The sequence below is a fragment of the Gossypium hirsutum genome, chromosome A10 (genome assembly GCF_007990345.1).
Source record: "Gossypium hirsutum isolate 1008001.06 chromosome A10, Gossypium_hirsutum_v2.1, whole genome shotgun sequence".
NCBI classification, from domain to species: domain Eukaryota; kingdom Viridiplantae; phylum Streptophyta; class Magnoliopsida; order Malvales; family Malvaceae; genus Gossypium; species Gossypium hirsutum.
Genome location: NC_053433.1, coordinates 6,919,036 through 6,944,389, shown reverse-complemented (window position 1 = coordinate 6,944,389; position 25,354 = coordinate 6,919,036). Strand labels below are relative to the sequence as shown.

The following is a 25,354-nucleotide window of genomic DNA, read 5'->3' as shown; positions in this document are numbered from 1 at the left end:
ACTTGCAGACATTGTTGTTTTATTTCTATATCTTTTGCTGCAATATTTTATTTCCAAACGTTTGCACGTTTGGCGATGTTCACTTGCCATATCAATAAAACCATTTTAAGATTTGGAAACTTAGGTTAAATTAAGGTTTACAATTTGGTAAGAGAGTTTATGGATAAAATGTTGAAAAAAAAATCCAATTCGAAAATAGTTTTCTTGCATAGCGAAAAATAAAATTTTGAAAATCGAACCGATTTGTGATATTTATAGCAATAAACTTTACCGAAAATTGCACAAGTATTTTCAGCTAGACGGATCCTTTCCATTCTCGGCTTTCAACCAAACAACATTCTCCTCTATTCTCATACAACGAACTGCTTCGAGTGTGGGCTCAAATGAATTTGATAAATTATTTACTTTACTTTCAACAGGAAAGCAAAAATCCCTTCAATAGAAACCGATAGAATTATTATTTCGGAAAATAGATTTTATACTTAGAAAATAAATTCCAACTGTTTTCGAGCAAAGTAACAATATCTCAAAGTTGTATATTTAGCCCTACCGATGTTATCTATTTATAAGAAGAATTGAAAACATTGTTGAATTAGTAGAAATTTATTTCAATAAAAAAACAAAATCCTAGTCCAACTAGGAGAGAGAGGGCAACAATCCCAGTTAAATATACTAGGGTTTGTCGTCCCATATATTAACATAAGGGGCTTTTGGGCCTCTCCCGTATTGGGTCCAAATATAAACTCTTTATGGATTTTTAACACAGCACTTTATAATTCAATCTAACCCAGTGCATGTTTTTCTATTTCTCAAATAGACATTATTTATTAAATTAATTTTTCAATTAAATGATGTTCTCAATCCGATTTTGATTCCGATAAAATCATGACAACTTTACCGTAAAATAATCTATGATAAAATATATTTAATTTTTCTACATTCAATGGATTCACTATAATCAATTAATTTAATCTCATTTTCAAACTTCAATCAATCAATTAATTAATAACTCGAAAAATCATAAATTAATTCTTAGGTCATTTCTCTACTTAGTGAGAAAACCACATTTATTTCCGAATGTTTCTCATTTCTCTAAATTTACCATTTCCATCATTTTTTGTTCATCAACATGCAATTCATTTACGGTTTCAATGAACTAACGGAAGGACCGGTCGGATATATATGATTAGAATTCAAATAATTTATCTTTCCACATATAATAATAACAACCATAATTGGAAAGTAGATTATTTACTAAATTATTTCTCTATAACGATTTTTTGTCTAGAATTTCAGTACAACAATCAAATTTACAAATTTCACATAAAAATTATGTTAGCCATATTTTGTTAAATGAAATTATCTTTAATAAGTAAAATTACATATTGTTCATTTAGTATTCTGCTAAAAATAAAAAATATAAAGAAACTCATAAATCGTAACAAAAAATTGATTAATTGAACTCGAAATATGAGAAATATGGATGTGAAATTGCTGTATGTATTTATACGTTCTTATACCACTCTATCCTTCCATATATTTCACCTTACATTTTTTTCCATTTCTTCATTATTGTTGATGTCATATGTGATCTAAACGTTAAAGTGTTTTATTAGAAACAAGAAAAAAGCAGTTACAACCAAATGAGATCTAATATCAAATATCATTATAAATATATAACAACTACTTACAAATAAATAATGAAGAGTCTTAAATTTAATTTAAATCACCACCTTTAATCAATTTAAGTTCTGTTAAGTAAGATACCTTTGCTTGTATATATGTGTAACTAAACCTACATGTTGATGAATGGTTGATGGCATTAGCAAAATCAACAGCCAAAATGTATGGAAACATTGAGATCATCCCAAACATTTAATGACAAACTATTTGTTGACATAACAAGATTTGGCTCTGTATGTATGTATGTATGCGTTCAAACCTCAAATCACATGCCAATTGCCAGAAGCCTTCAATCTTTCATTACAACAAGTTGTCCCCTTCTTTTGTTGATTACTCACCTTTACAATTGTTCATCGTGGAATATCATCTGATTTAGCCTAAAAATTCATTTAAAAAGTGAGAGGGTTTAGAAAAAAATATAAATTTAAAAAATGAGTTTAGATCTTGAATAAAGTTTTTTTTTTTTTGCTTAGGCCCGACCAAAAATTTATAAAAAAACTACTGCTATTTTTTTATTGTTTTTCCACTATTTTTCATTTTTTTACTATTATTTTCCTATTATATTACTATTATTTTATTGTTATTGTTTTAGAGGTATTTACTTGCTAAGTTATACTTATCTTAGTATTAGTTAAATATATATATATATTTAGTGTATTTGATGTATTTTATTTTTAAATTTATTTTTATATAAAAATTTAATACGGGCATGCTAGACCAAGCTCGAATTTTAGTATTTTCATCTTAATTGGACTTAAACAAAAATTTAAACTAATTTTTCAGTACTTAAAAACAACTGAAGATTACCAAAATCCAACTGAAGATCTGTTAGCGTTCGTTATACTTATACCTGAAACGAAGATCTTCAAATCTAACAAAACTAGCCTAGTTCATTTCCTTAAAATAACCTCTAAAGAGAAAAGCCAAGCGAGCCAAACCAGGAATAAGAGTGAAACTTAAGAGTGAAGCTGAAAGTGAAAGAAAAAAGGAAAATTCTGATTCAACCATCCAAAACAATAATCAGACTGTTTCAATATACAGTTTGCTGAGCCAAAGATTATCAAGTGTTCACTCAAACAATGGTTAGCCTTGTATTTTCGGTTCTTTGAATGAATGAAATTATCCAGAAAAGAAAATGAAAACAACGTTGGATCAACCACTTGCAGAAATCCCATTCAATCCATGATTCAGAGGATAAAACCACATCATCTTTGATTTGGCACTTAACAATGTTAAACTACACAACACTTGGAAACAGACAACTAAAAGAAAAAAAAAGGTCAATACCACACTGAAAGCAATATATGACTCACTTTAAAGCCCACACGAATGATAAGTGAAAAAGAAACCCAGAATTATGAGGACGATGAAGGTCCAGACACCAAGCCAGTAGATTCTTCATCATACAAATCGTCAGTCCTCCTCAACGAAGCGTGCACCAAAACAACCACTGCACCAATCAAAACTGACACTAAGATATTGCTGGTGGCATCAGTCAACAGCAAGAACAGAAAGGTCGAAACCCCCAACACGACCAGCACAACACGGTCGTCGATCGTGCGGTTGAAAATAGCCAATGGCTCATCCCGTAGGAAGTACAAGAACAACCAAAGGGCCATCATGATAATGAGAACTATGAGGGAGATGGGGTGCCATAATAGGCTGAGGAAAAGAATAAGAAGCACGATTATGGCGTAATTCATGCGGAAGTAAGCTAAGTTAGCTCTAAACCTGGAAATGGCTTCAGAGAAGGTTCGAGGGAAGTTGAGGGAGTGGATGTTGAACATGAGTTTCCACGGACGTCGAGCTCCGAGGCCATCTTTGATACGTTCTTTGGCTCGAGATAGGTATTCAAGGTTGGCCGAAGGGAGTGAGGAAGCTGGGATAGTGCCGTAGGTTGTCATAGCCAAGAAAAAATTGCGGAGGTTTGAACTCTCAAAGGATTTGGTTTGGGGGAAGAAGAAAGAGTAGCAACAAGTCGAAGAATGTTGGGAGAGGAAATCAAAAGAGAAATATGGGAAGGTGGTAGGGGAGGTTTAAATTATTTATGATGGGGCGGGACAAGTGAAGTTTTAAAGACGTATTCCATTTATTTTTTAAATATATTTTTTAGAGATGCTTATAATTGCATGATAATCACACCCACAAATTATATAATAGATTTATTAAACATTTTGATGAAAATCAAAAGTTAGAAAGCAAATGTGTTTTCAAATTGCATTTATTTTTTTTAGATTTTATACAAAATTGTCCCAGTGAAACAATATTTTCAAAGAAATTTAATTATAAAAACATATAATCTTTTGAGTAGTTATTTTTGGGATAGGCAATTCTTTTTAATTTCTAAAATTATGTATTTATTTTAACTTGATATACAAAATTTTACTTTTAACTTTGAATTTGATTAAATTGTAAAAGTAAAGTTAGAAGGAAAATACTTTAAAACATTTTTCTTTTAAAATGTAAGAAGTACAAATATAAGTTCAAATAACCACAAATATCAAATTATTACAAACCAAAAGTTTGAATAGTAGAATCAAACCATTATACATTTCAATCAAACTAAAAACTAATACAATCTAAACTAAAACCAACAAATTAACTAAACTAACTCAATTAAAAACCACTCATGGCAACTACACATGAGGAGATTCAGAAACCTATGCATAAAATTGCACATAACAAATCTCGAATACCTAGGGCTTTGGCGAAGCCAATGATTAAACAAGGTTTATGTCTCATTCCTTTTAACTAAAATTTTCATACTTTATACCTAAAAACTAGACTTTAATTTCCTAAACTTTTAAGTAACACTAATATTTTATTTTTATTAAAACATTAAAACCTGAAGACGTTCAGAGTCCAAACCACCCTTCCCCTCAAAGAAGGATAAGTTAGAGATAAGACCACACTAAAACGTTGTAGGGACGGCTACATTGATGAGATTCAAAACAGAAAGACGTGGGCATGGCAAATGGGCAATGGCATGTGAAGCAAAGATTTTGACTATCAAAATCATGCAATGCAAGAGGCTGTAATAATAACTTTTGTGTATGTCAGTTTGTTTTTGACAATGTTATTTTTCTATGTTTTGTAATTTAGAGGCTTGGCTTTTCATAGAATAATCAGAATTATTTAGGCCTACTTTTCTATCATGCATGCAAGCTAATAATGTAGGTGAACTGAACTCCAATGATTTAAGGCCAAAAAAGAAGAAAAATAAAAGAAACTGATTTTTTGTCTGTTGAGGACATCCCTATAAACCCTTTTGTTATTGACTCAAGATTAATAAGGTTAAAAAACATTTTATGGCAATGTTGGCTTTAACTGAAACAAGTTTATATTGGTTGATTAATGATCATACCAGGGATTTGCAATCAAATCCTGCCATTACTAGAGAGCAGGAGACCTGAAAATGAAAAGGTCATAGAAAGAGGTGGATGATATTGTTTAGCCTATGACTTACAATCCCTGATTTCGTGTCGGGGGCTTGGAACTTCAGCCTGGCAAACCTAACATACTTAGGGTGGCTTCCTAGCATGTCTAAGTCAGCCTATAAACACTTGTCATGAGACCAAGAGACTATGGTCTTGTGACACATGCACGGAACCCGGAAAATGCAACAATGTTCCATGCATCACCTTTAAGATTGAAATGCTTATATACCAATGAATTCACACGCATTCAGAAAGAAGGATTTTTTTTTTCACCTTCTTCCACGTTTGTCTAGAACATATGTAACTTTACCTCATTCATCATATTTCCTCAACATCATGTATATGCATACATGATCTTTCTTCACCATTTCGTGTGATGTATACCAGGTACCAATCTGCAACATTAAAATTACAAAATTAGGAAGAATCTAGAGATTGAAATATCAATTTTCGTCCTAAGGAAAGTTGTTCAAAAAAAAAAGAAGCAAGAATCTTCTTTAGGAGTGTGGTAAACAAGTAACAAATTTTATTTAACCACCAAAATTATCTTAAGGAAGCTACAATCATTTATTAACTGGTATAAAAGAAGTTGCAAGCAATGCAGCAGACGAATTACATCCACTCTGGCCTCCACTTCTACAATCACATAGGAATCATATTAACATGAGATCATAATTAACAATTTCAGGCAAGCCACAAGTCCACTCTTTTCTTCAGAACTGCTGGTATCGTCTTCATATACCTTCAATTACAAGAAGGAAAGCCTTAAGAAGCAAATAGGCAACTCTAGTAATGTTCATCCAACTACCTATGTTCAAGTACAAATTCACGTAGGACAAATAGCACTCTTTTTCTTCAAATTGTTAGCATGATACAGGAAACGATAATCCTGAAAACGAGGAAACTATTTTCCAATGAGTCTGCATATAGTCAGAAATTTCATTTCAAATCAGCTTCATCCAGCCAATTCTGCCTTTCACAACTTCAGACGTAGAAAACAGTTACTTTCTCCTATAAATACAGTGCTCAAACTATAGAAGAAAATGACTTGGACCTTGATCTCATTAAGAACAAAGAAATTGTAATACGTAGTCAGAAATACAAAATTTTCACTTCCTAACATCCTAGCATCAAAATAATATCATAGAGCCAAACCAAGCTTTAGCTTCTCTGAGTGATTCATTATTCTAACATACTTTCTCTAATTAAAGAAACCATTCAGATTGTTCTTACATATCCTCGTTTCAGTAGTTGCTGGGCAAACTTCTTTCCACTTGAATAGGGAAAAGAAACAACCATCCTCAGCAATGATACCAGTTGCAGTTCCCTCGAACAATAGATAAGTATGTGTATTCACGTGAATCATATAAAACTAGAAGTATCCAACCAAATGTTCCAAGTAAACCCAATATCTATCATCCTTGAGCATTTGGAATAAAATTTTTCCATTTCCAATCTGAGAATACTAGTTCCAGGCACATCCAATTGAATATTTCAGTATTTCACAACAAACTGGTATAATCATGTGCCTGTAACTCTTTGAATTTTTGTTTACAGGACCTTATCTTCAGACAAACCGTTGGCAAATGACAAATGCATATCCGCTAATTTAACTATAATTTGATTAACCTGAAACCTAATTAAACCAATGCCAGGTACAAATCCTAAGAAACTTGGCAAGGATACAAGTATGAAAATAGGATCAAGACATTATTCACAGCAACAATGTTATTAGATTTAGCCACCTAACTTCAGATAGGTCTGTCAATATAAAGCAGGAAATGCTAAATTAAGAGAATGAAATCAAAGGTAGTGTGTCAGGAAAGTTCAACTTAGAAAGAAACATCATATTGAAGATCCATGGAACACATAAAAAAGGACAGAAAACTTGCCTATGTAAGTACAGATCAGTAGTCAGCCTCTTCCACATGGCTTCCATCATCTTTCAGATATTGAAATATAATGTCAATGAATAACGAAACCACTTGTAATTATGTAGGTGGCTGGAATATGTTGACAGCTGAGTAACTTTGCAGAAAAAAAAAGACAGCAGAACTGTAGACTCGCACCAAAACAAACTGCAGAACTGCAGATGGTTCTATGGACAGGGTATAAAACTGCAGATGGTAGCTATGAGATTTATTCAAAGGATGAATTGCAAACAATCCTTCATTCAATCAAGGAGCCATGATTTTTGTATTCAAACACCACGAGTGTTTTGAGAGGATATACCCATGGAACTGGACTATTTAAGCAAGCAGATTCAATAACTAACTTAATATTCCAAAATATATATCTTTTTTCTATGTACATAACAAGTACTCCATCATGTATGCCATCTGCTGCATCAGCTTAATACTAGAATTCCCTAGAAAATGCAATTAACCCTATTGCAAAACTTTCTTGTAATTCTAGTAAACTTGGGAGAAAATGTTAACTAACTCAAGATTAGCAGTGATAATGCGCACACACATGTACATTGGCTCATACTCCATAGCTGGGAAAATCTATTTATACAACTTTTACCATCAGAGGAAATTATAAGTAGTTCTACAGACTTATACAAACAAGATCAAGATAAATACTTTCTCTGTCCAGGATACCTCAAGTCAAGATGCACTGAAGTCGACACCGATTAAGGTCTAGCTCTGCAGCATATTCTCAACAGACCATATAAGGAAATACATACTCTTGCACCAATTTTCCATGTCATATATTCCAAAATGGAAAAATAATATAAAAACTAATCCAAGATATCTAAACAAGTCCCTCGTCACAGACACCATGCCATGGTATATATTTCCTATAAAATTTGACTTCCAAGCTTCGAACACTTGCAGCACCATACGGCTATGGATGAAAAACGCACTCTAAAGTAATTTGAGACAAATGATTCTCCTCTAAGAGTTGCTGGCAAGGAGAGCACCAAATACCTAATAGCACATCCACCAATTTTTGCAACAACCATACTTGGTATGCCACAATAGCAGAAAGCCAGAAGTAAGACGTAATAAAAGCATGCAAAAGAGCAGCTCCTGAATGCTCTAAACAATATACTTGTAGAGCAAGTCAACCATTCTCACCATCCAACTGATTTGTCTATATTGCTCGAGAGAAGAATCCGTTCTCACAGATTTCTTTTCCTGACAAAAAATGAGACTTGGACCAAAACTGCACAACTTCAAAGGAATACAAGCATTCAAAATTTAATTCAACTCCTAACAATGTCCATGAAGTGACCATTAGAAGCTAATTGAACCATATCCAGGAACGGAATTCAGCGTCTGTATAAAATACTCAAAATGGATATATTCAGAACCAAAATATACCACAATAAATGATGCCCCATTTGTCTCTCACAGAAACTAATACACTCAAGATTAAATATCCCCCATCGATGATATCCTTTAAGTGACACCTTCCAATTTTCAAGAGAAATAGCCCTCCACCAAAAAACTAGCATTCAAGTGTTGCATGAGCTGATCTAGTAAATAAAATCATCTGCTAAGACCAAGACATGGAATTTGTGTCCAAGTGGACATTACATTATCTTTCTGCAACAAGACAAAACTTCATTGCAGCCTTCGATGATCTACTACCACACACAAATGGTTCCAGGAATTTTGCCAATTCCGTCAAAAAGGTGCATGTAACTTGTAGGTTGTAACCAAAAGCTTCATTTATAGGCAATAGATTTCAAATGGACCTAAGTTAACTACCATATTCAGGGGGCAGCAATTCTACCTAAAGTAATATTAGTTATATTCAAGCAAAACAGTTAAAATAAAACAAACAACAATAAAAATGGCAACGAAGAAGTGGACCGAGTAGAAGTTCAAATTATCATATTACAATCTTGTGCATACATGAGGGATACCATTTCCTCTACCAATGAAAAGAAAGCAACACAGAATCTTAAATAAGAAGTTTAAGATGACTAACAATGTATTAAGATAAAAATTACTGCTGTTGCATGAAACATAGATGATTATAACCCCATGCTGGTCAATATTTTGCACTTCCAAAATAGAGCAACAATTTCACCTTTCTTGCATCAAGCAATAACTTTCCTAGCGATCAGTATTGCGGGACTTCTCCCAAGTCCCAGGACAAGGACCGTGAAAAGGACCCTTATTAGCACCAGCCTGTTAAGTGAAAACAAGTTTTAATTGCAAAAATAACAATCCTGACGTGATAGCTTTAGGTCAAAGTTCAAACAAATAACTCAAACAAGAAGATAAGCATCACTACCAGACGAGCTCCGTATCCTTCATATGAAGCTGGAAAAGCCCCCTCTGAACTGTGGAATTTCATGCCATATGGTCCACCTTGAGCTATCATTTATGAAGACAGTGAGATTAGAAGCAACATAGAACACTACTGCCTGGTTGAATGGAATCCAGAAGAGACACCGAGCATTTTGAACTTAGATTTTCCACTTCACAGTCCCAAGTTTAAACCGTCATAATTTTAAAAACCGGAAGGGTGGATAAACACCATTATATACAACTAGTCTCAGTAGGAAAACGTTAGAAAATCGTATCAGATGGTGACAGAAATCTTGGAAAAACACAGGTCCTGAATGTAGCCAGCTAGCACAATTAAAAACATTCCCAGTACTCAAGTTTGACAGAGAAACTCCAACCAAACAGATACAAGTGAGATCATACCAGCAGCCCAAGGTCTACCATCAACAATGGCAAGTTCTGCACGTAGCTTTTCAACCTCACGTGCCATGGAGACCATGTTCTTCTCCATTGCTTGTCTCTGTTCCATCAGCTCAATATTTGCCTTCTTTTCATAATCAATAGCATTCCTATGAAATAAGTTTTAAATTTAGCATTTAAATATATGATTGGATATATTAATGATTAGCACTACAAATTAAATGCTCAACAAAATGGAAATACTTTTATTTGTTTGAAATTTAAAAAAAAAAAAAAAAGGAGAGAAAGGATTCAGTTATGTACCTTGCATGCATCAATTCCTGGTGCACGCCATCAATTTCTGCTCTCAGAACAGGTATCTGTTGATTATCAGCTTGCAGCCTGCCAACATCTTGTTTGAGAGCCTGAACTTGACCAGTTAGTTCCTGCTTATTATTATTCAGTTTCTGAACTTCTGCACGAAGTTGCACCACCTCTTTTTTAATTGGCTCAGTTGCACGCAGATCTGCTTCCAGCTTCAAGCCTTTGTCAATAAGTCCCCTTGAGTACAGCTCTTGCTCAGCACGAACGTCACCAATGAAAAGATTTAAACGATGAATTTCCTCTTTCGCAGCACCAAGCTCTTGTTGTATAGCTATTCGATCTTCTACCAGCCTGCTGTTATCAGTCAAAAGCCTCCGAATTTCTGCATGCTGCATTTCAAGTTCTTCCTCCAACAACACAGGATGAGGACGTTGTTGTGGCAGAGGAGGACCACAGAGGAAAGATCTTTCAGGAGGAAATCCATGCCGGTCATTGAATGCTTCGCGAGGAATGCGATTTCTTCCAGCCATTTTAAATTATTCTGGGAAAAAGTAACACAATAAAATAATCTTTAGTCAGCTTTTACAAATGTTGGAATTATTCTAAAATCAGCATTTTATGAATATGATTCCAAGTTCCGACCACAGATTTAGTATGTACTCATAGCATTTTCACAGAAAATGTGTTAATCAAAACCTTGATAAAATTTATGTGGTCTACTTCCAAGAGGAAACAACGCATTAACCACGCAGAAAGTGGCAACTGGATTCGATGATGATCTATAGTTAATAACCAGAATAAAAAGAGCTCAACTGAGTCTACCATACAACTATTGAAGAGAATTCAAAATGAATCTTATGTAGGATGCCAAAAATCAGAAGTGACAAAGTCCAGATTTTTCTAACTTTTCCTAATGTTTGAATCAATAATCTGGATTGACAGACATTTTTTGAACCATCAAATCCCCTACTCCATACACTTAAGGTGCCAAACTTAATTCAACCTTAAAATTCCCCCAAGTTCATCATGTTCAAAACTCCTATGGCAGAAATATAACAAGAAAGCTACCATTCTCTCGATTGGGACCCCCACCAATTCCATGAAAAAAATCCCCTTAAGTTGTCATCAAATACCCATCTCCAGAACGCTAGAAACCTTATTTCACCTAAACCACCTTGAAATTTCTAATCATCTATTTCAGATTGCAATATTAAGTTTCTCTTCTAGCAATTTCTGGCAGACAAATATATATATACACACATAGCAAAAATAAACAAACAGATGCAAGGAAGAAGGGGTTTTTTTGCCAGTAAATATGCAAGGAAAGAGTTAGAATATCAAATCCATTCATTTAAATAGATGAACTAGAAACATGAATTCCCAATAACATTGAAAAAAAAAAGAGAATCTTTTCTTCGCACTTGAGCACAATTGAGGGGGAAAATCCCGCTTCTTCTCTCTGCTTCAACACCGTTTTGCCTGCACAACCAAACAGAGAATTAAGCAACAAGAAGAAGAAAAATAAAAAAGAAACCTTATCTTGGATATGAGTCCCAAGCTTCTGGTAATGTTAATCAAAGCATAATAAAAAAGAAAAAGGAAAGAAGATGAACGGAAACCTGCGAAAATGATACGAATGATTAGGGTTAGTGAAAAGGGAGTTGATTCAAATATTAAAAAGAAAAAAAAACTTGTCTTGGGCGCAAAATTTGAGAAGAACAAGATAGCTTAGAGGCTTAGATGAAAAAAGCGAAGGTGTTAGCTGACAGTCGGCCAGACCTGTGATTCATAAAGGCAAATATTCTTTATATATTTTAATTATAAAAATTAGATTAATATATATACTAACGTAATATAAGCAGGATAATAATCCTATGTGTCACACACTTATAATTAACATGAATTTTATGTTAAGTTCAATTAATTAATATAATATAATTACAATTATATATTTTATTCAATAATAATAATATTAATTACAAACTATTTTCATAAATTATGTATAAACGAGTAAGGGTTATATAAAATTAGGATGTTAAGTTGAATTATATCCTTTATTAATCATTTAATTTTTTTTCCCCATTTGATACATCATTTTATTAAACTTTTTAACCCCAAATTTGTGTAATTAACTAAAATTCCCCGTCCCAGCCCTAATTAAAAATTGTGTATCTGGTTCAATACAAGGTTACAATTACTCCAACACTGCAACTCTCCAAATTTATTTTTCTGAAATTTTATCAGATCATTGAGGCTGTTATATTCATCTGTTAATTTACAGGTAAGTTTTCTTTGGCATATATAATATATATCCTTAAATATTTTATTTATTTTATTTTTTATATGCCATATATATAATGATTCGAAATTCCTCAACTATTAAAAAAGTTTCTTAAATATCAACTAACATATTTTATATTCCATAATAGCCACCTTGCTGTAAAATAATCAATTTACTCATTTTATTAATATTAATATTGTATTTATATAATATTTTTCATATTTATTTTAGTAAATTTCGCTAACATTCTCACAAGATATTCAAGTATGCATAAAATAAAAATTGTTATTTCAATCCCCTCATAATAATAAAATAATAAATTAATATACACTTGAATAGAAAAATAGACTATGACATTATTATGGTATCATTATGCCACATGTCACAATTTTATTCTACAGTTTATCTTAAACTTAACGGCGTTACAAAAAGTACCGATTTAATTGACAAAACAAAATTTGAGTATTAATCTGGGACAAAAAAACCTATATATATAATATATTTAAATTATTATAAAGATATTATATTCAAATAATTTTATACACATACGTCGCATGAGAAAAAAAACTAATTTAGGTCTAAATCTCTTTATATACCTTTTAGATTTTGCATAAAATATTTAATGGCAACATAAATTATAAAATAAAATTATAAAAATATGTTTGTTGTTTTTATAAAAAGATTTGTTTTTCAATAATTTTTTAATTGAATTAAAATCTGGTTAACGAGCGATATCAATAATTCAATCAACCCTTTAAATAATAGTATAGATAGATATAAATATACACTAATATAGTACTTTATGAGGAAGAATTTATTTATACCAATGTAAAGCTAAAATAATTTTACATCTTTTTATATTATTAATATTTTAAGGATCCAACTATCATATTTCATATTCTATTTATATAGATTATGCATGTCAAATTTGATATATATTTAAAAATTTTAACTATTTGTTTTATGTAAAAAAGAAACTTTCAATCGTTCAATAAATATTAATACATATATTTTAGATCGATATGATATGACTATCGGATTGCTTTAAAAATTTTATATGAATGACAAGTACAAATATACTGATAAATTCAATGGGTAGATTATTAGAACATTAATTGTACAAAATTTATATATTATGAAATTATATATACTTAAAGAAAAATTTATTTTTAAAAAATTAAAAAAGAAAAATTATTTACATACACCGATGTAAAAGATTACGTTAAATGTAACCAATATTCATAAAAATATTTTTATTTAATTTAATTTAATTTTTTAAAATATTTTGAAAATTATTCTCTATTGTAAAAATGAAATGAAATTAAGAGACAGGGAAGTTAGGGTTTCCACATCCTGCTGCAAAATTGTACATGATTTGCAATGGCATACTTGCTTCCGTATTAAGAGAGTACTTCCTCAAGAAAATTGTACATTTTCAACCAGAAAACAGAATGCATGAAATCCAGGAAACCAAACTTCCAAATTTCTTAAACAAACAAACAAACAAAGGCAATATATCCAAGTTTAAACAATGGATTATCAAGTCATAACTGTGGTAGGGATTTAGCTCGGATAAATTGTTTGAGTATAGCTTTCTCTTCGTCCAGCCGCTTCTTCTCCTCGGGATCTTTCGGTTTCACTTTCCTCTTCTCTTCCAATATATACTTAAAAAGTTCACGCTGTTGGCTCTCCGGAATCGGTTCAGGCAACTTCAAAGGCTGTGTGATGGATGATACAGGTGACTGGGTTTCAGTAACTGGAGTTGCAGTGACAGGTGTAGTTGATACAGGAGGACTCAAATCAACGTCATCTTCTGCTAAGTTCGTGTCCTTTTTCTTCGTTCTCATGAAGAGATAAGCTGCATTAATCATACACATCTTTAACAGACAAGAAGCAATTCATGTTTCTGAAACATTGAATTCTCAAGGCCCAACTTACAAATTCCAAGCTTTACAAATTTGACAATAAAAAGCAAACTTATGTTACAAATTTGAGTTCGGACCAGAGAAAGCAGCATAAGTTGGTGAGGGTGAACAACAATCCCGTTTCAGTGTACAATTTTTGTCAGACAAGATAAACACCACGATCAAAGAAGTGATACGGTTAATGCTAGTTACTACAGCCTAACAATGAAAGTCAATCAAGATGTGCTCCTCATGCAAATATACGAAGAAAAACCAGTTTATCTCTTATGAACAATAGCTAGTTCACTCTCCTCATCTAAAACCAATTATCAGATCACAAAATTCTTAAAATCCATACATCTTTTTACAGACGAGAAACCACTCATCTCACTCTCATTTAAACATAATTCATTCTCTCTGTGTAAAAAACCGGAAAGAAAACTAAAAAGAACATTAAAGAAAAACTTTCAGTAATTGAAAACTATGAACCCAACTTCATCCAAAAGCAATTTCCATGCGAATGCCATAGCTATTAGTTACTCCTCTGCAATCTCGCATTAGTTAACCTACGGCTTATAATTTTTGCAATTTATAATGAAATGTTTTTTCAAGTAATTTGGATATGAAATTATGAAAGAATGGAAGTACCACATAAACTCTCTCTATAATGGAAAGTCAAAATGTGAGATTTAACATTTTAACCTCTTATTGCTTTAGGGCTATGTTACCTGGGTTCTTTTTTCCTTTACAACACTCATATCTGACACTTGGAATAAATTAAGCATACCCTAATCCACTTTTACCCACTAATCCAACCCCACTCTTTTGCATTTCTGTTATCTATTCACTAAAACTTCATGTATTTTATGAAGATCATACAAATGGGGAAATACTCTTTTGCATTTCCCCAAAATTAGAACTTGTATGGTGTTATCCTTCCCCCGAGTTTTGGACAATCCAGGTATTTTGGGGGTGGCAAGTAAGAGAAAAATGGGGAATCATATCACTCGGTCATTATCATTATAAGCCCCAATGAATATGGAGATAATCACTCCACAATACTGGTTGCTTAATTATTGTAACTACGGATTTAAGAGACTACTGCAGCATGGTATTAAGATGTAAATATTTACTAACCCTCATAATAAGTCTTAATTCAGACCGATTTAATAAAAATATTTAACCCTGTCAGTTCGATACACATTTAGACTGTGAATGTACCAAAAGTTAAGAATTACACATTTATACTGCCTATATATAACAAGAACTCCTCTTTCGAATGAATACCATAGAAATTAAGTAAAATTTTCATAGCTTTATTAAACATTTAGAGGGCTGGAAAAACAATCTACTCAGGTGAAATCATAGTTAGAAAAAGTGCCAACTTATCATTTCTACTAGTTTTCAACCCAGACTTGGGTGGGATGCCATTACTAGCAGGAGATCAGAAAACTTTTCCTCCCAACAATATATTATTATTGGAATATGTTTCATGCCTCAAAGTAGTTCAACACAAACAGAAAACTAATATCAGAATGAATGCAGAATATGCAGATATTAAAAATAAGTGATGCTAAATATTGGCCAAACAATGAATGGGAATTGGTTCCCATTAGTAAGCAGCAAGAAAGAGATGTGAAGTTGTAAATTACTCAATTTAGCTATGTGCACTAAAACAAAACAAAATAATATCAATGCCCCAATCCAAAGCAAAGGGGTCTCAAGGGGATTAAGGCTGGTTAAGCAGAGCTGTTCCGGGAAATGAACTAACAAGGAGAGTGAAATCAAAGTTTCATCATCATATGAATCCCTTTAAAATTAGCCCTAAACTTCTTTGAAACAACAAAGAGAACCAAGAAGTAGAATTAAAAAGCATGAAAACAAGAATTGGAGCCAAATTAGAAAAAGAAAGAAGCCATTTAAAACTACTAATGATCCAACAAGTGAAAAAGGAAAGGAAATGACCTCCGACAGTAAAGTTGACAGCCAAGAGAAGGGGCCAAAGAAACTTGTAACGCCTTGCAAACGATTCCTTTGGAGGCTGAGGTGGTGGTGGCGGTGGCGGCTGACCCATTGAATATGATGCTGCACCTGATGATGTTGAAGGAAATTCCTTTCCTTTTTGATGCTGTTGAAATTGTTTCAATTGAGCTGCAATCAGAAAAGAGAAACAAATTTTGAAAGAAACTCTATTTGAGAAGGAAAAACAGAGAGGCAAAAGTTGAAAAGATGATAACTTGAGGGTGTTGAGATTAGACTGAGAACAGTGAGACCTTTTTTAGGTTTGTTGTCGTAGAGCTTTGGACCTTGGCTCATGGTTGAGATTCCTTTTCCAGCAAAGCTTTCGCTACTCTCTCCCTCACGTTTCTCTCTTATGCCTCTCTGCCTACGCCTTTTGATTCTTTGGTTACTCACCAAATTTTGGTTTAGTAAGGATTTTAACTTTTTAACTTTGGAAACTAATCCTACTCCTTATTTTTACCATTTTTAAGTGCTTATTTCACTCAAAAATAAAATTTATTAGAGTTTTTTTTAACTTAAAGACACTTTTTAATTGATTTTTTTAAAAATTAAATTAAATTAAATAAATAAGATTTATGCAAGATTTACATTTAACACTCAGTATTCTAAGTTTGAATGATTTCTAATTTTAATTTTTTGAACTAAAAACGTAAATATTTTTTAAAATTTAAAGTAAGATTATTTTATGAATACATCAACTTCAAAAATTTCAAGACATCCCATCAAATGGTTGTTATTTTTTATCTTTTATGAGGGTTGATAACCCATAAATTGATACAACATTAATTCTGATTCTTTTAGATCATACTACAAGAGCTATGGCAAGTTTTAAATTTCCTGTTTATACTGAAGGACTTTATTTATTTAAGAAAAAATAGATTATAATTAAGAATTAAATATGAAAAATAGGTCATTTTTTTACCCAAAAAGTTGGGTAGTCTAATATGATTCTCATACAAATATATATATATATAAAGCAACATTCGATTTGATTTGAGTGGAAAAATCAAAGCAACTCAAGATTACTCGGGGAAAAATATGATTTATCAGAAAATAAAGACAAAATTAATTTACAAGTTTCCATCTATGCTTGCTCTTCCTGCTAGTCTTTACAGGTGAAGACAATTGAACCCAGAAAAAACAGTGGTAGTCAACCAAATTGACAAAAGTATGTCTACACTACACTGTACCCTCATAGTCTTACAATTTAGACCCCTCTGTGGTCTTTTCATTGATCAATTCCAAGGGCGGCTGCCCCCATAACCCTTCCCTCGGTCTCGGTCTCGGTCTCGGAAACCACCATGTCCTGCTTCATCAGATGAACAAGATGAGTATGCTTATAAAGCTTTCATAACTTGTTTACATGTTATAGACATTGTTATTTATGCATGAAAGCCCAGTAACATATTGGGCAATTCAATCGGTTCAATTAGCTACTAAAGCTCCATTGAAATTTATTTTATACTCACCACCAATAATAGCAAAACGTAGTTCAATTAACAATTACTTCTATCAAAGTGAAGAAAAACTAGTATTGTCTAATAACACCTTCATGGAACTAACTAAAATTATTAAATTCCATTTAATTTGCTGCTGTCATATGTTGATGATATATGCATAAACTTGCATGTTCCAAGAGAACCACAGTAAACTAACCTGATGGGGGAGGAGGTGCACCACGTCCCATTGCTGCCAATTCAGGACTGACCTTTTGTCCAGCTTCCTTAAGTATGGCAATAAGTTCTTTTGCAAATCTGGCATTTGCAGCTGTGAAGAAAGTGTAGGCAGTTCCTTTTGCCCCCGCCCTTCCAGTTCGACCAATGCGATGAACATAATCCTCAAGAGAACCCGGGAAGTCATAATTGATTACATATTTGACATCTTTCACATCTGCCACCAACTAAATCTAATAAATAATCCAGATGACAACACTAGTTGCAAATTGGAAATGCATGGTCCCATGTTATTCTAAACATGCAAATGGTTCTTTAGAGAAAGTCCAAAGGCAGCCATATCATACCATGTGGTCTTATATTTTGCTAAGGAATCAAAGCAATTATACTAGCCAGGCAAAATTGCAATAATAATAACAATAATAATAAAGAATGTCATGTACCACTTTGAATAGGAACCCAAGGATTATTCGCAAATTCAGGTTGGAGCATAATTGTGATCACAATTGAACAAACTAAAAACAATGGCCCTGGTTCACTTAAGCTATAGCTAACCATAAAATTGACAAAATAGAAGAGACAGGTCATGGGAATAAAGAACACTAACAGAAAACCAATTTCTGGTAGATTAAGGGTGAGTTTGGATGGGCGGTGCGTTTACCTGCGGTTAGTGTAAAAATAGCGATACTGTAGCGTGAGACAAAAAGTAAGCTAAACGCACCGCACCGCACCTAATCGCCCATCCAAACCCACCCTAAATTATAACTATAAAAAAATTGAAAGCTGCAGGGAAAATGGCCATAACAACAATAAGTCATTTACAGTGTACTAGTTAGGGAGAACAAAGATGGCCCAAAGTACAGATTTGAGGAATATACATACCTAAGCCACGAGCTGCAACATCTGTTGCAGTCATTATAGGGCTCTTGCCAGCTTTAAACTCTGAAAGGACCCAATCCCTTTCTGCTTGACTTTTATCTCCATGAATTGAGAGAGCCGGCCAACCATCCATGCGAAGTTGCCTAGTGATTTGGTCACAGCCTTTCTTGGTATCCATGAAAATCAAAATTCTGCTGCCATCCATGATATCCTCCAGCAGCTTCACCAATCTGAAACACCAACACAGATCAATAAATAGCCTCAAGAATATTATATGCTAATGGTAAAAAGAATTAAAACCCATAAGAACAAGAGAAACTGTTCTCTACTTGTTATATTTCTGACTCTCCGAAACAATGTCAACATGTTGGCGAATTGCATGGTTAGCTTTTAAATCCGCAGATCCAATTATCACCTGCATAAAGACCAACGAGACAATAAATTTAAGCACATAACGGAGCATCAGAAACAACTAAGTAAATTGCAGAAATCCTACTTTTACCTTAACATCAGATTACCACATTAGAGAAACCAAGAATTATACTTGGAAAGACTAAAAATCTTCCAATTTATAAAAAAACATTGAGAAAGTAAAGAATAAGATACATGGAGCACAGATTAGCATTAGATAGAAAGTCAAATGTGGAAATAGAAGCTATAGATAACATTTCCTCACAGGATAAGGTAAGTAATGAAAATTGCCAAAAATGTGAAGCATCTTACTTTGTACGGATTGTAAAGAAACTGCCTTGCCAATTGTTCAACCTCCTTTGGCCAAGTTGCACTCCAGTATAAAGTTTGACGATCAGGACGTATCTGCATAAAAGAGCTCCTTAATATGAGCTTTCCATCAGCTCAAATGTTACACAAAACATCACAAAAATTGTAATACTTTGTGTAATTGGGTAATGTTTGGTGTAATTCGTGTTACACAAAATATTACAAGATTTGTAATATTTTGTGTAATATTATGAATGTTGTAATAATTAGTGTAATTGTGCAATTAAACAAAACATTACAAAAGTCGTAACATTTATGTAATTGGCTAGTGTTTTGTGTAGTTGGAGTTGATGGAAACCTTATTTCAGAAAGCTCACCCTAGAACTTCTCTGAAGTGGAGGTGAGACTGCCAATTAATTTAATTGCCTACATAAAAAATAGACATTCTATACAAGCACAAATTCTTAACTATATATAAAATTGGAGAGTAACAATCTAACTCCGCTATTTTAAATAATTTTTGTTCAGACAGTAGAGGGCTGCATTGTATTGTAACAATAACAAAGAATCTAATTCTTTCATTAACTCTGATAACATTAGCTTAGACTTCTGAAATCAACACTCTTATCATCCTAAAAGGTTGAGTTCCACCATATCAATTGGATAATTTAATCAACAAGTATAATTAGCAAAGTCTGACATCTCTCTTTTTTTTTTTTTAATGCAATACTTGAGTAACATAAAAAGGGTTAACATGGAAGATAAAGAAGATAGGTAAGAAAGGAAGCCATTATGCTCAAAATGAACTTTTCTCAGACATAAACAGCAACTAATCAGTACTTTTCCCAAATAGAGTTAAAAAAATTGTAAATTTCAAGGGAAAATGGAGAGGGTTGGCCGGAAAACCAAAAAGAAACAGAAAGATAAGAAGAAAGACCTGAGAAACAATTTTTCGTATCTGAGGCTCAAACCCCATGTCTAACATCCGATCTGCCTCATCCAAGACTAAATAAGTAACTCTTCGCAGATTTGTGTGATGTGAATCCAACATATCTATTAACCTTCCTGGTGTAGCAATAACAATCTCAACACCTGATCCAACAAACAATATTAACACTTTCCTGTCAACAAGTTTAAGCAATTACAAACTAAGAAACAACTTATTATTTAAACTAACAATAAACATGTCAGAAAGCATCTTAAATTGAAACCCATGTATAGGAGATCACAAGCAGTTCAGGAAAAACAAAATACAAGGGAACAGTCAGCCCAAGCATGCTACCCCATACCTTTCTGGAGATCACGCACTTGAGGTCCCTTTGGAACCCCACCATATATGCATGTATTCTTGATCCTTGATGACGCACCAAACTTAGCAGCCTCCTGTTGTATTTGAACTGCAAGTTCACGTGTGGGAGCTAATACTAATACAATTGGACCATCTCCAGGAGCTGAAATATATACAAACAGGCAAAGAGTTATGCTGGCCCAATTATTAAAAACAAGCTGAGAAAATTAAATCGTAATCATAAGTCAATTTTTTTTACCTAAAATTGGTTGTGCGTTGACGTGAACAATTGCAGGCAATAAATAGGCAAGGGTCTTCCCTGATCCTGTTTCAGCAATACCAATAAGATCACGGCCCTTTAAAGCCATTGGCCAGCCTTGAGCTTGTATGGCTGTTGGTTCAACAAACCCTGCTTTCATGACTTCTTGCAGTACATAGTCTGTAGTACGAAAATAATATCAATTCAACATGCTAATTTATATAAAGAGATAAGAAATATCCAAAATACATACAAATACAATAATTTCCAAATGCTATAGTAGAACCTATATAACAAGAAATACCAAAAATGCTTTTGGAATAACAATTAGCTTAACTATCAAAATGATAATCATTTTACTCAGATATGAAGTCTATAAGAAAAAACGTTTGCAAGTCATAAAAACACTCTTACAGTGGTTAACAATTCATAAAATGAAGCAGAAAATATTAATGATCCAACATCTAGAGGCAACAAAAGCTTATCAACAAAGATATAGGAAAATGAAAATTTAAGATGACACTAGTTGCTAAGTTTAAGATGAGGATACGAGCAACTATTGTCAAAAGTGCTTTCAAGTGCGGTCATGAAGCATGGCAAATGTTTTTTTTCTATTTCTGCAAGCATATACATATTTGAAAATCTTCAAGTAATGAAAAAATATTGGGCTTGTCCTCTTTTCACCAATGCCAAGTAAAACAAAAGATCGCTAGGTAAAAAGACAACAAACAAACAAAAAACCAGTTTAGTAAATGTCAAAGAGGTTAAAATTAAACATCAGGCATCAACTATGTTCTTTTAAATAAACTTGGCCAAATGGTAAGGTTATAAGATGGTACACCTAGTATTCTAGTCATTCAAAAAAGCCATTTCCTTTAATGTAAATTTTTTATACATCCTCAATCCTACAAGGGGAGGAGAAAAAGGACTTCTGAGAGTTCCAGTTTTTTCAAACTGCACTTTCACTTTTAACGCTTTAAATTTAACTTTTTATAAAAACAGATTTAAGCAAACAGGACTAGTTTTCTTTAATACTGCAACTAATAAAATTATTGGCTTCTCTAATGATGAAAGAACTAATTTTAATAACTGAAGAGAAAAAATAATTGCAATACATTTTCACTAACTATGCGGTTCATGTAACTGACAATTCAAGAGAATTCTACATGCATTTACTGCAATAATGTGAAAAAATCATCAAATTATCAATTGAATCTCACACAGATGACCCCTGCCATCATATACTCTTTCTCTCAAAAAAAAAAAAAAAGAAGAAGATCACAGTCATAAAAGCAATAAGTCACAGATACAGAAAAACAGAAAGCTTGGCCAGTAAAAGAAATGCAAACAAAATAAGATAAAATGGATAACTTAAATGACATAAAAGCTGAACTTATTAACAGAAACAACAAAAATTACCTGGAAATCCCACATCAGCAAAACTCTTCACAGGCTTTGGAACATCACGACCTTCAACCGTAATTTCCCTCTTCTGCCGATATTCCTCCACCTCCATCTCAGACATTGCTGCCACAGAAGGAGATTCAACATAAAAATTCTTTTCAAATGGTGTCAAGCCATCCAAATCCAACTTCCTAGGTGGTTCACCAGCATCATAGTCCTTTCTGCTTGACAAGGACCGCCCTGAACCACCATATGCTGAAGCCCCACCAAACCCTGAGTCACTATATCATCACACAATTAAACAGAGAAACTCCGAAGTACTACAATCTTCAAGTATTACAAAAGTAGGTAGAAGATTTGCCAATGACTCAAAGACATTGTGTTAAAGTTAATGAAATGCCACTCTGTTTGAACTTGAATTTAGAGCATTGGGTGATTAAACAACATAAAATTCATTGAAATATTTAACAGAAACATATTCGATAACTGTCATTCAGTCTCAAGTTAATCTAAATTAAAGAAAAGCAAAACCCAGATGGAAAAAAATACATAAAATTCTGAAAAAAAAACACTAATTTTGAGGAAAAGAGCATAACGAATGAACAAATAACTCTATCTATATACATAAACAATAAAACCCAGAATGAAAAATGAGCTTAAACATAAAAAACTGAAAAAAGAAAAAAAGAGTTGAAATTTAAAGGGCAAATGCAAAAGTTTTAGTAGTTACCTTCTACGGTCACGGTAGGAGGCAGGATCGCCGGAGCGGCTATCATATCTACTCATTTTATGTGCTGCTGTCCATAGAAATGATCAAAAGTTAATATAAATGTCAATGTAACCGAAAAAACGAATTCGTGTTATCGTTTGGCCTTGTTCTAATTAATTAGGGTTTTTATGTGTCAGGGTTTTACTCGATGGAGCTTTGTCCCTCTCCTTTTTGGTTTCAATTGGGAGGAAAAGAAGTTAAGAGAAAGGGAAAAATTTTCCACCCTGGTGATGAAGCGTGTTGTGGACTGCTCTTGCCCTGTGTGTGTTAAGCGTACGCGTCAAATGGTAAAAACATGCAGTGAATAACTGACACGTGGATAAATGTTTGCCCATTGCTTGTTTGTCACGGCCTTTTACCTTTAAGCTGTTGTGCCCGGTTGGCTGGAGGTATCGGTTTAGAAAAACTGGTTGATTTGTACAAATTGAATTACAAATAGATTCAATTGTTTATTTTTAATATTTATTTAATTAAATTGTATAATATAACTGATTTTAAAAACCGTGGTTGTACTTCAAATTTTGTCTTGATATATATATTGAAATATTTACAATTTTAAAATTAAGAAAATTAATTACAAATTTTCAAAATTTATTCTTAGTCTATTCTTTAGGATTCTTTCTTTTTTCAAATTGGACGGAGATAGAATCAGACCGATTCTCTAAGCACTTTTTTGGATATTCTTTAATGTTCCGACTATTCACGGAACATGAGAAGTGGATGAATGATCATCTACTTCTAGAAGAAATCGAAGAATTTATTAGGAATTCTATAAGGTCTATTCATTTTTTTTTTCTAATAAATAGTTAGAACTTCATATGGGTTATACATATAAAGAATAAGGGTTGAAAGCGAAAAAATTCACACAGAGAATTGAGCTAACAGTTAAGAAAAAGATTGTCTTTTTCATTAATAAAAAAAGATACGTATCTTTTGCAAGTATTTATTTATCAAAATTTAAGAACAAAATAATATTTATTCGTATAGTTAAATCATGTGTCGTTTTTTTATCTATAGGTGACAAATGCTATTGTGATTTTATTATAAAATGTTGTAGATGTATAACATATGTATTTGAGTCCTATATGCTTTACAAAATATCAATATCCTTATGAAACATTAAAAGGGAAAAAAAAAGATAAACATAACTTGGGAGTTATTAATAAAAGAAAAAGTAATATTTTGTATAATTCATTTTACACAAAAATATTACAAAATCTACAATATATAGGATACTGATAGTGCTTCGGGTGATGATGTTATGTTATTAACGGTTGCATCAACAATATTTTAACTGCGTTTTAGTGGAATTAAAAATCTCTCTCTTTTAAAACCCAAATTGAAAATTAAATTAGTTGGATTTTCAATTTCTGATCCAATTTTAAAAGATTGTAAATATCTTATCCCTCATTCTTAAAAGTCACTTTAATGAGGGAGGCTTTTTAGATTTCTTGCATGTTGGATTCAACATCCAATTTTTTCTGATTTTGTCAAACATAATTAGAATCCTGGAAGCATGTTGAAGATCTACTCTGACTTTACGAATCAAATTAGACTCTGAAATAAGAAAGTGTATGGTCACATTTTTTTCTTGTAAAAGACAGTTGAGTGGGAAACTTAATAATATTCAAAAAGCTTTGAATTATACAAATTCAGTCTATCTTAACCAGGTTAAAATTGAGGTTAGGGATAAATTGGAAAATATATTGTATCATGAACAACTATTATGGTGTCAAAAGGTAAGATACGATTGGTTTGTTTTTAACAGATCGCAACACCAAATTTTTTCATAGTGTACTTTGTGAAGGAGAAAACATAATCAAATTGGCGCTCTTGAAAACGATAGTGGAGAACGAATTTTTGATGAAGAAAAATTGAAATTTGAGGCGGTCAAGTTCTATACGAAATTATACAGAGAGCATTCGGCGCCAATGAGAGACTTACTTCCGAATGCTTTCCCGCATCTTAATGAGGAAGAAATTCAACTCTTAAGCAAACCTGTTTCTAACGAGGGAATTAAGGTTGCATTATTTGAACCCCTTTAAAGGCTCCAAGTAGTAATGCC

General features: G+C 32.6%; 4 protein-coding genes across 13 annotated transcripts; all 4 read right to left on the bottom strand.

The window, feature by feature from the left end:
* Nucleotides 1-1,702: 1,702 nt before the first annotated feature.
* LOC107897388 (protein FLX-like 3) lies at nt 1,703-11,899 on the bottom strand. Of its 8 annotated transcripts, none has more exons than XR_005903712.1 (8): nt 11,710-11,877; nt 11,512-11,569; nt 10,091-10,631; nt 9,791-9,936; nt 9,372-9,454; nt 9,165-9,265; nt 5,431-5,515; nt 1,703-2,060 (listed from the first exon to the last, which is right to left on the bottom strand). XR_005903712.1 is itself a non-coding variant. In XM_016822838.2 (7 exons), the coding sequence occupies exons 3-6, from the start codon at nt 10,618-10,620 to the stop codon at nt 9,191-9,193; spliced, it is 834 nt and encodes a 277-aa protein (XP_016678327.1). In that variant the 5' UTR covers nt 10,621-10,631; nt 11,512-11,569; nt 11,710-11,899; the 3' UTR covers nt 4,119-5,515; nt 9,165-9,190. The 8 variants fall into 8 exon arrangements, 2 of the variants coding, with proteins under 2 accessions (XP_016678327.1, XP_016678325.1); XR_001684136.2 differs by having other exon boundaries at nt 1,744-2,060; nt 9,063-9,265; XR_005903714.1 differs by lacking the exon at nt 1,703-2,060 and adding an exon at nt 2,844-3,133 and having other exon boundaries at nt 9,063-9,265.
* Nucleotides 2,844-3,939, bottom strand: LOC107897389 (PRA1 family protein F2). The gene has a single exon (XM_016822840.2). The coding sequence runs from the start codon at nt 3,585-3,587 to the stop codon at nt 3,039-3,041; it is 549 nt and encodes a 182-aa protein (XP_016678329.1). The 5' UTR covers nt 3,588-3,939; the 3' UTR covers nt 2,844-3,038.
* Nucleotides 11,900-13,742: 1,843 nt separating the features above from the next.
* On the bottom strand, nt 13,743-16,707 carry LOC107897391 (uncharacterized). The gene is made up of 3 exons (XM_016822844.2): nt 16,549-16,707; nt 16,241-16,426; nt 13,743-14,229 (listed from the first exon to the last, which is right to left on the bottom strand). Exons 1-3 carry the CDS (start codon nt 16,589-16,591, stop codon nt 13,916-13,918), a joined length of 543 nt encoding a protein of 180 aa, XP_016678333.1. The 5' UTR covers nt 16,592-16,707; the 3' UTR covers nt 13,743-13,915.
* A 612-nt stretch (nt 16,708-17,319) lies between these two features.
* LOC107897390 (DEAD-box ATP-dependent RNA helicase 20) lies at nt 17,320-23,548 on the bottom strand. Of its 3 annotated transcripts, XM_016822842.2 has the most exons (11): nt 23,251-23,548; nt 22,725-22,801; nt 22,536-22,643; nt 21,117-21,296; nt 20,859-21,020; nt 20,507-20,661; nt 19,573-19,665; nt 19,179-19,264; nt 18,853-19,079; nt 17,954-18,187; nt 17,320-17,603 (listed from the first exon to the last, which is right to left on the bottom strand). In XM_016822842.2, the coding sequence occupies exons 1-11, from the start codon at nt 23,304-23,306 to the stop codon at nt 17,533-17,535; spliced, it is 1,449 nt and encodes a 482-aa protein (XP_016678331.1). In that variant the 5' UTR covers nt 23,307-23,548; the 3' UTR covers nt 17,320-17,532. The 3 variants fall into 3 exon arrangements, with proteins under 3 accessions (XP_016678331.1, XP_016678330.1, XP_016678332.1); XM_016822841.2 differs by having other exon boundaries at nt 22,536-22,801; XM_016822843.2 differs by lacking the exon at nt 22,725-22,801.
* Nucleotides 23,549-25,354: the final 1,806 nt, after the last annotated feature.

Excerpts from the sequence above, each read along its gene's own strand:
- LOC107897389 (XM_016822840.2), bottom strand. The coding sequence starts at position 3,587 with ATGACAACCTACGGCACTATCCCAGCTTCCTCACTCCCTTCGGCCAAC.
- LOC107897388 (XM_016822838.2), bottom strand. The coding sequence starts at position 10,620 with ATGGCTGGAAGAAATCGCATTCCTCGCGAAGCATTCAATGACCGGCAT. Across the intron at positions 9,937-10,090 it reads CAGGAATTGATGCATGCAAG|GAATGCTATTGATTATGAAA; the intron begins GTACATAACTGA and ends CTTATTTCATAG. Across the intron at positions 9,455-9,790 it reads TGGTAGACCTTGGGCTGCTG|CTCAAGGTGGACCATATGGC; the intron begins GTATGATCTCAC and ends CATAAATGATAG.
- LOC107897391 (XM_016822844.2), bottom strand. The coding sequence starts at position 16,591 with ATGAGCCAAGGTCCAAAGCTCTACGACAACAAACCTAAAAAAG. Across the intron at positions 16,427-16,548 it reads CGACAACAAACCTAAAAAAG|CTCAATTGAAACAATTTCAA; the intron begins GTCTCACTGTTC and ends TTCTGATTGCAG. Across the intron at positions 14,230-16,240 it reads TGTCAACTTTACTGTCGGAG|CTTATCTCTTCATGAGAACG; the intron begins GTCATTTCCTTT and ends TGATTAATGCAG.
- LOC107897390 (XM_016822841.2), bottom strand. The coding sequence starts at position 23,306 with ATGAGTAGATATGATAGCCGCTCCGGCGATCCTGCCTCCTACCGTGAC. Across the intron at positions 21,297-22,535 it reads TGCTGATGTGGGATTTCCAG|ACTATGTACTGCAAGAAGTC; the intron begins GTAATTTTTGTT and ends TTCGTACTACAG. Across the intron at positions 19,666-20,506 it reads TACGAAAAATTGTTTCTCAG|ATACGTCCTGATCGTCAAAC; the intron begins GTCTTTCTTCTT and ends TCTTTTATGCAG.